The sequence below is a fragment of the Pituophis catenifer genome, unplaced genomic scaffold, assembly GCF_029215685.1.
Source record: "Pituophis catenifer annectens isolate HBS135680 unplaced genomic scaffold, rPitCat1.0.hap2 SCAF_3, whole genome shotgun sequence".
NCBI lineage: Eukaryota > Metazoa > Chordata > Lepidosauria > Squamata > Colubridae > Pituophis > Pituophis catenifer.
Window position 1 is genome coordinate 193,429,844 of NW_027256883.1, and position 10,040 is coordinate 193,439,883.

Sequence of the window (10,040 nt, forward strand, 5' to 3'; positions counted from 1 at the left end):
ACCAGAAACTCTTTGCCAGCCTCCTCATAAAATGTGTGGTCCAACTGGAATTGATTCAGACAATTGACAATATAGTATTTTACCCAGCAACAAGTAAGAAAGAAGATGCTGAACATTTGGCTGCTGCTCAGGTAAGAAATCTGCTTCTTTGATTAACAGAGCACTCTCTGCTCTCTTTGTGTAGATGTGGGATTCAGTGATCAAAATATTAATCTATTCAAATATATTTGAATTAAGATCAAAACAAGGATCTGCTCTATTGAAGCTTTTCTGGAAATTATGTAATGCTCTTTAAAGTTTGAACCCTTTTAACCTGTGTCCTTAACTAATATTTTCTATCCTATCTTTAGAGGGACACACTAGATACAGATATACACATTGACACTGAAGACCAGGGAATGTACAAATTCATGTCTTCCCAACATCTGTTCAAGTTACTGGATTGTCTGCAAGAGTCCCATTCATTTTCAAAAGCTTTCAACTCAAATTATGAACAAAGGACCGTCCTATGGAGGGCAGGTAAATATAAAATAGGGTGGAAGATTTTAGAAAATGATTGTAACAATTATACTGGTTTATACTGCAATCTAAAGTGACTACTGGCATGAAATTATTAATGTATAATATTATCATACAATGTAACATACATGAGAGTAGAATTTACTTAATGTTCAGATGTACAGATTATTTCAAGTTTCAGTTTCAAAGTTGTTAAGCAGTATGTCATTAATTTTCAGGGTTCAAGGGCAAATCAAAGCCCAACCTTTTAAAACAAGAGACCAGCAGTTTGGCTTGTTGTCTAAGAATTCTCTTCCGAATGTATGTTGATGAAAACCGCAGAGATTCCTGGGACGCTATACAAGAGAGGCTCCTGAAGTAAGCTTTGTTTCTAGATTTCAAAGTAATATTGAGATGACAATTCCAACACAATTTCTTCAGGATTTCAGAGGCGACATACAATTTTTCTGTTGAATCATTTTAAATTGGGGAGCTTAAACAAAGCATGCAAAGGAAAACTCATTCTGATTTGATCCTTCATTAAGAGCAACTGGGAAATTTTTATGTGAAAACAATCTGGATATAGGTATCCCATGATTTTTTAAAACTTGAGTTATTTATTAGCACTGCCATGAAATTTCCTAATCCTGAAAAGTGCTATCCTGACAAAATACTATGTCTGAGTTGGAATGTTCTGAGATTTTTGTCCACTCCTTTTTATTACATATTTACTTTTTTCTACTGACAGACCAAGTTTTCTTAGGTAGACAATCATTATCCTCAATATCTATGTATTTCTTGATAACATCTGCTTTCCACTGATTTACTAATAGTTTATAGATAGTCCTTGACTTGCAAGTGGTCACATAATGGCCATTCAAAGTTATGATGGGCCCAGAACAGGTGCTTTATAGCCCATAATGTTCATCATTATAAAATATTGTGCCACACTTGTGCACCCTGCAGGGATATGACCACATTTTGGTTGCTTAGCAACTGGCTCAGTTTTATGACTGGTTGCTGCATCCTGTATTCATGTGACTACAATTTGATATTTTTTTTGCCAATTTCAAAGAATGGGCTGATGCTTAAACTACAGTCGTCACTTAACTACTATGAATTTACTTAATGACCACAATGATTCACTTAAAAGCCATTGTAAAAATTGTCATCAAATTGGGTCCAGTCATATGACTGCCTCAATTTATGACCATTTATGGTAAAATTTATGACAATTTTGGAAATCAGTTCCCAATTGCATTCATAAGTTTTACTGCTTGTAGTAAAAATAGAAATAGAAAAAACTTATTAATAAATTAATTGAGGCTATTTAAATTACTTTTGAAAGGAAAGGAAATCTTATTAAATGCAGGTTTGAAAAATATTAATACCCTTGAATTTCATAATCCAGATTTTTAAATATTAAATATTGATATTATGTCAGTTTCTGTTCTTCCTTCTTCACATATGCACCTGAAAACTTCTTTTGATTCGAGCAGAACTAGCAGAACCCACTTCACTGAATTGCTTGCTGTTTTCTGTTCTGTGGTTCTGAATATTCACATGTTCTTTTCTCTAGTGTGTGCAGTGAAGCTTTAGCCTATTTTATCACTGTGAATTCTGAAAGCCATCGGGAGGCCTGGACCAATCTCTTGTTGCTACTTTTAACAAAAACACTAAAAGTCAGTGATGAAAAGGTAAGAGATGTTTACTTCAGTTTCAGAAGAAAACACAGGCTGCTGTAGCCCCCTTCAAGTGTAGATTGTGTGAGGAGTAAGGCATATAGGATAGGCAGGACTCAGGCCCTTACCTGATTGGGGACAATTTATGTTCACTGTTGAGCTACACTCTTTGACAGTGAAAAAGTGATAAAGAATTAAGGCAATGATATTCTAGTGGCAAGTTGAAGGTGTAATAAATAGGTTGCAGTCGATAGAATTTTGAGAAATTGCTGGTGAAATATTTTGACCAAGACCAGTTGAAGATGTGGAGTAGGTTTTACAGAAGCATATTTTTTAAATGTGGATATTGCAGTGGCATTCACTGACCGTGGGAATTGTACCTTCAATTGAACCGTACTGCTTGGAGAAACAGACTTGTATAATTTCTTACTTTTTCTCTCCTCTTTCTTCCTCCCAAGTTTAAAGCACACGCATCAACATATTACCCCTACTTATGCGAAATAATGCAGTTTGATCTGATCCCAGAACTCCGAGCTGTGCTGAGGAAGTTTTTCCTGCGCATTGGTGTAGTGTTCAGAGTCTGGATTCCTGAAGAACACTTGCGAACAACAGGGACTCAATCCCTTGCATGGTAGTTCTGTGACTGCTGTTTACCAAAGCTTGAATAATGCTCAGTTCACTGAATGAAAGCATAAACAAAGCAAAGAAAAACTGATAGGTCTCCAAAGAAAAAGAAACTACAATAATGTGAACAGCAGGGTTATATTGGTCAATCTGGTATTTCTGAAGGCTCTTTCATTACTACTATAATTCTGGCTGTCCTATAGGAATAGCTGTTCACATTTGACAATTTATTGCAGTAAATGTCAAGTCATTCTTACCATTAAGCTTGTCTGCTCAAATTGATTTTGCAGTAATTCCCTCTTAATACCTTCCAGCTGTTTGCTCATAAGCTGTTGGAAATGGTGAATGAAGACCCTTTATATAAGTTTGTGATGTTAGCAAATGTATTAATAAATATTTGAGAAGATGTAAATTTATTTGAAAATTGGCTGGAGCGTTTCTCCACCAAGAATGCATACAGTTGAAAATGACTTGGTGCTGTCTCTTCTTTCAATACAAATTTGAATGATTTGGTGCTGTCTATTGTGTATATCTGTAGCAAGATGATGACTAGGCAGTAATATATGTAGTCACCCAGTTAAAATCCAAAGCAGTCTTTTATCTCCATATCCCTTATTGCTAATTCTGCCGTACCTCGCAGAATGTAAATGGTAAATCATTTTCAGAGCAGCACCATATCTTCTCTAGGGCTGATAATTTTTCATCATATGAAAATTCCCTTGTTACTGGGTTACTATCAATAAAGCAATCTGCAAAATGTATTATGAAGGAAACATTCTCCCCAGAAATTGTAGGAAAAAACCAATTCACACTGCCTTTTAATTCAATTATTTTATCTCTCATGTCTTGAATGTTTAAGAAGTTTGAAAGCTTTGAAAAACGCTTCTGATTCTTAATCTCTAATGATTATTAAATATTAAGCAAATGACAAACTCAAATTCAGTGATTAATTTTGAAGTGCACATTGAATAAATCAAAATTTATACTCGTATTTTCCTTTTGGAGTAATGTATAGATTAACATTTGGGTAGAAACTGTCTATCTTCAATGTGTTTTCAGATATTTCTATTTTTGCTGCCAAACTGTGAGTTATGGTTGTTTTAATGGCTTGGTTAATGCTTTATTATTATAAGTTGTATAAGACAGAGGAGTCTGGTTCCTATTGGAACCACTTGATTTATTAATATAAGTGCACATGTACTTGTGAATGAAGCCTGCTTTCTGGGGCCAATAGGAAGCAAAGTCACCATTCTGTACTATTGGCTCTTCAGAATTTGGGTCCAAGGAGGGATTTTAGTATTATAATTATTATAAGACTAAGTTACTATTCTTGGCCCGATAAGAAATAGTTTTGTAAGATATGGCAGGCAAATTCTGTATAGTTGTAATAATGTAATGGTTTCTACAAGAGGGCAGGAAGGAGGTAATTTCTGTCCAAATGTATTAAAAATGCAAAAGTATTAAATATACTTTTTCTTCTTATTGGCCTGTATTGAACTGTAAGGTCTTAGTGAAGTGGGGAGCAGGGAGACATGGTAGATGGGTGACATCAGCCCTAAGGAAAAGTCCTGAAAAGGTTCGATCCAAGGTGACAAGTGTGATGAAGAAAGTGAAACTTCTAGCTCTGTAAATTGAGTCTGGCTACTAACACTGTTATCATAGTTACAATTAGGGAAGAGCTATGGCAGGATTTTCTTTTAAATACTAGTGTGCTATCTCAAAGAGTTTCAGTAATAAAGCGGTATAAGTTTTCTTTTTTTTCTTTTTTTTTTTTGGCAATTCATAGACAAAAAGTTTCTGACATTTTAATTTCTCTACCAAAGACTTTTGTACATAGCAAGTGAAAAATATTGTTTTCTGTGAAATATGTTGGAAAACATATAAACAGTTCATTAGGAAGGATTGTGATAAAACATTAGCTTACTTATTTAGTTATTTATGTTTGCAGTGAAAAGGGATTTCACTGTGTGCGGAAAAAAAGTTATTTATTTTTATATCTTGTTATTTTAATCCTTGTACTGACCAGAATTCTTCTTTAATTGGACTGCTTTTCCCCATTTCTATAATTCTGATGTCAATATGTTCTGCAAATACAGCGCGGTCTTCATCACTCTCTCTCTCTTGGTTAAATGTTTTCTGTTCAGATGTGCACCTCTTTGACTTCATTAAAGAAGCATGGCAACACTGCAAGTAATGTTTAGAACCTGAATAAAAAGTGCAATATGCATAGGGTTTAAAATAGTTATCTTCCAAAGTTTTGCAATGTAAAGCACTGTGAAGAAGCTTCTTTTGTGTGATCTTTACTTATACACAGAATAGTCTGATCATAAAACTTAAAGTCTAGTCAGTAGTATTAAATTATTCATTTTCTTAGGAAAGCTTTATTTAGCAGCCAACAGCTACATTTTCAAATGGCTAAGACTTTAATTAAAAACATAGGTGGGAATCTAATAACCATGTAATTATCATGAAGGGTAGCACGTGAGTATCTGTGTGCGTGTTTGTATGTGTTTGAAGATGTTCCATAATAGCCTTTCTTTGTGATATTCCTGAAGATTGTGAAGAATGGTAATAATGGTACATGTATTATTTGAATGTGTTTTTATAATGACTGTGGGCATCAGTACTGCTTGGTTTTGGCAACACCAACTTCCATGGACAATCGTAATAATGTTAGGAATATTCTCTAAAATTTTCTATGGTAATTGATTTGAGATCAGATCATTGAACAGGTTCTGCAGGGTAAACCAATGTTTCTTATATCATTTATTTAAACACTCATAAAATTTTGTTTGAGCTGGCCACATAATAGAATTCTATATCATGAATCCAGTGCAAGATGAACTGTCTGTGTTGCACACAACTCCAGTGTACAGGCAGTTGTTGATCTCTTAGCAATTGTAGTAAACCTTAGACTTGCATGTCAAGCTATAGTTGCCTCTTCCCTCTCTGATATGAATCTCCCCTTCCTTTGTCAGCATTAATGTTGCTTTGATTTTATACCTTCAGTAGCAACAATTGTGATAAACACGAAATAGATTCCTTCTGAATCAAATTTGCAACACTGATTCTACCAGGTTTGCAACACTAATTTAAAATAATAGTTTTGATTACCATTAATTGTGGCCACAGCTAATAGCAGATAAAGTATTAATCTTATCATTTCAGCCAAAGAAGAACAGGAATACAGAAATAGTAGTAAAAAAAAAAAGAGGTAAGAATGCAGAACCCTGCCTCACTTGGTCATTCAACACTTGGTCTAATATGTACTCTTTTATTCTGAAATAATTATGGTGAAGTCATGCTGAAAACATTGAATATACTGTGCAAAAAAAGTGTACAGAATTATATGTAATCTAATACTTGAAATACTTGGAGAAAATATTTTACAGTAAATGGACTAGAAAAAAGCCCAGCAGTAGCAACAAAGCCCAGCATCAGCATCAAAGTGACTTCCAAAGTGATTTGGAAGGTTTATCAGGTGGAGCAAAGCATAAAACATTGTTTTATGTTTATATCACTTAAAAGTTTAGGAAGAGGTAGCATTACGTATATTCTAAAATACCAATCCCAGTACAACGTTTTCCATTCCCCTATTATAAATTGAGAATGTGGTTGAAAACCCACTTATTTAAAAACTGCAAATTTGCACATAAGGGCCTTTTAAAAACAAACAAACAACATTGAGTAAAAAGAATAATTCACCACTGTTATACTCCCACTGAGGTTAACATAAGTCAGTATAAATTGCCAGTGAAATTTGTCCCTATTAATAAATACGTTACAGTTCAATCAGATGGTGTGATGTGATTCTTGGCTTAAAGCAAAGCAACAGAAAATTTTGATTTGTGAGAGGTGCAGTTCTATAAATGTCTTGATATTTTTGTCCAGAATATCTCTTTGCAACTTTAAATAAAATATACTTTGTGCAAAATGTATGTTTTATCTATATAATGCTTAAAATTAGTTATAAGCTACTTTTTTTCTTAAGAGACCTTCTATTATGAAGTACATTTAATATCATTAAGTTAATGAAAAGCATTCCTTGCCCGATGGATGTATACATTTTTGAGAGAATAGCATAATTATATACTGTAATACAAAGTTATGTAAAGTTTTTATATAAAATATTATGAAGAATGTTGTATTCCATGCTTTAATCAGGTGGTAAATAAAGTTTAACATCAAACATATTTTTTTTTACCTTGTGATTAAAAACTTATTTCTACTATTTTTTGTCACCTTGTTAAGGAGTAAAGGTAAAGGCTATTAGAATAGAGACATTGTTTATATTTCACCTTCAGTATTCAGAACCTCCTTGAACAGGCATAGTTTCTGACCAGTCAATTATGACCTAAAACGTGATCTGTTCTCCACACAATATTTCTGACTTGAAACTGTTCTGTAAGGAGGAATGAGCTAAAACTGATGCACAAGACTGATCAAAAGTTATTGGAAAGATTTAGTTGCAGTTACAGGTAGTCCTCATTTAAAGACCACTTGATCTATTACTGTGCAAAGTTATGATAGTGCTGAATGAGAGGGACTTATGATCAGTTCTCATAGCTGCTGCTATAGTGTCCCCACGGCAATTTGGGTGTTTGGCAATTGGCTTACAATTACGATGTTGCAATATCTCATGGTCACGTGATTGCCATTTCTGACCTTCACTGATTATTTCCCACAAGCAAAGACAATTGGAAAGCTGGCAGGAAGTTGCAAATGGTGATCACATGGCATTGCAACCACCCTGGATTTGCATAATGATGTCAACTGGGATTGTTGGAACTGCCATTGTAAATTGACTCAGTCATGTCACATTGCCTTTTATGACTGCATCACTTAGCAACAGTTTTTAGTCCCAATTACTGTCAGTAAGTGTAGTGGAATCTCCACCTAGAGTTGGAGGGAGAAATATGAAGAGACTGGCCAGTTTAGAGATACTGCACAGCAAAAAGTAATTGCAGACCTGACTTCCCCCAAAATCCCGCAAATCCTTAGCTGGCTGTTCCCAAGGCAATGCAATCAGACTGGTGAGTGTCCTATAAATAGGCAAGAAACAATAAAGAAGCGACTCTAATCAGTTCACAATGTCACTGGTTCCTTTGCACCCAAGGGTTAGTTATATTGCTGCCAGGATGTGAGGGGCACACCAGTTACTGAACACAAAGGTTTACATTTGCCACACACAAATATGTAGTGTTGGATCATTTGCCTCAATAAATAAAGGAACATGTATGTTTTTGATTCATTTGAGTCTTTTTATCTAGTTTTAGGACTTGTATGAAAAAACATCACACTTTAGGTTATATTTATGCAGAATTATTGAAAATTCAAAACATTCCCCAATTTTTATGCAGCACAGTATACTAGAAGAGCACTCTTATATTTATGGAACCCCCAAAATTGCTGATAAAAACCTGCAGTTTGGAATCTACTCCTTTATCAGACCTATGAAATTAGTACAACTCAATAGTTGTACTATCGTAGCAATAGTGATTTTGTAATTCTTCTGTGACTGTCAGCAATTAGTTTTGAGGGACTGGAGACAGGATATCAGTTTACTTTAATAAAGCATTAATTGCTTTATTTAATTGACTAATTAAATAAACCAGAGTTGCCAGATTCATAGAAATGAAAACAGAAGCACCAGCATCAAGTTCTGAATTGAAGAAGCTTCTTGGATTACAAGAGAAACATTTTGAAGGAAAATACCAAGAAAATCCAGTTGCCTTTTGGAAAAGCACCTTTGGGGACAATTATGACCTGAATGATTGAGATTCTCCATTGACAAGCACCAGTTATGTTTGATAATTTTCACCCAGTATCCAACCTGTCCTTTTTAAGGAAAGACACTGAGAAAGTGATAGGGAATCAAGTACAAAGAGTCCTAGGGGAAGCATATTAATCTGGATCTTTTTCATTTGGTTAGAGTTGTAGGGCAGTGACCTCCCAAAGGAGATGGCTCATGTCTTAGAGATATCCTGCTTAAATAGCAAATAAGTACTTAAGAGTTAAGTAAGCTTTGGCTGGTGACCCATTTACAATTCTAAAGCATTTTTTTTTTTACTTCAGTACGGGTGACTTGATAATCCCTTGGACTATACAGCAACATGCATTATGGGGCATCCTTTGGAAAAAACACAAAAGCAGCAGTCAGTACAAAATGCAGCTACCAGATTATTTTACAGTTGCTTGCAGGCAGTTCTGGATTGGATGACAGCCATCAAATCTGAATCCTGACAAGACTGATGTTATGAATCAGTGATTCTTTAGGGTTAGGAACCGGAAAAGCAACCAATTTTAGATGAGTATCTCTTTCCAAAATGGTGTAAAGTTAAATGAGCTTTCCTCGATTTACAGCCTTCCCTAAGGGTCCCTTTATTAAGACACTTTGTAAGACTGGTTTTTTTTTTTCATTTTCCATTAACCACCCCAGTGTGAAGGAAAATAGATGTGGTTAAGTACAAGTAGTCCTTGACTTACAACCAAAATTGACCCCAAAATTTATGTTGCTGAAACGTTTGTTATGAGGAATTTTGCCTCATTTTACAACTTTTCTTGATGCTGTTAAGTGAATCATTGCAGTCGTTAAGTTAGTCTCACAGTTGCTAAGTGAATCTGGCTTGCCTATTGACTTTGCTCTTCAGGAAGTCACAAAAGGTGATCCCAGGACACTGCAATGGTCATAAATGTGAGTCAGTCGCCAATTGTCTGACCATGGGGATGCTGCAATGATCATGAGTGTAAAAAATGGTGGTCGTCACTTTCTTCAGGGATGTTGTAACTTTGAACGGCCACTAGCTGAACTGTTGTAAATCGAGGACTGTCTGTATTTCTAGGAAGGGGGAAACAAAGACTTTTTACACCAGGCTGTTAGTGTGCCCTGCTTATCCATCGTTCCCCATAGTCTAACACAGGGGTCTCCAATCTTGGCAACTTTAAACCTGGCGGACTTCAACTCCCAGAATTCCCCAGTCCAGCTTTGCTTTGCTTTGCTGCCTGGGGAATTCTGGGAGTTGAAGTCCGCCAGGCTTAAAGTTGCCAAGGTTGGAGAGCCCTGGTCTAACAAACTCTAAGCCAGCCAAAAGGACTGGGTTCCCAAAAGTCATGCTAAAGCGTGGTTGCCAATTTATGGACCGGCGTGTAACTCACACCCACCCCACAACGGTCACATGACTGAAGGCTCGCCCGGCGGGGGAGGAAACACCAGTTTCCTGTGCCTTTGGGGACCTC

At 35.6% G+C, this 10,040-nt stretch overlaps 1 protein-coding gene across 2 annotated transcripts in view; it reads left to right on the forward strand.

Moving 5' to 3' along the window:
* ARFGEF2 (ARF guanine nucleotide exchange factor 2) overlaps positions 1 to 6,997 on the forward strand; it is a 54,143-nt gene extending 47,146 nt beyond the window's left edge. For both annotated transcript variants that reach the window (XM_070941723.1, XM_070941722.1), the window contains exons 35-39: positions 1 to 131; positions 351 to 519; positions 738 to 876; positions 2,078 to 2,195; positions 2,639 to 6,997. In XM_070941723.1, coding sequence (XP_070797824.1) covers positions 1 to 131; positions 351 to 519; positions 738 to 876; positions 2,078 to 2,195; positions 2,639 to 2,815 — 734 coding nt within the window. In that variant the 3' untranslated portion in view covers positions 2,816 to 6,997. The remainder of the gene's footprint in view (positions 132 to 350; positions 520 to 737; positions 877 to 2,077; positions 2,196 to 2,638) is intronic.
* The last annotated feature ends 3,043 nt before the right edge of the window (positions 6,998 to 10,040 follow it).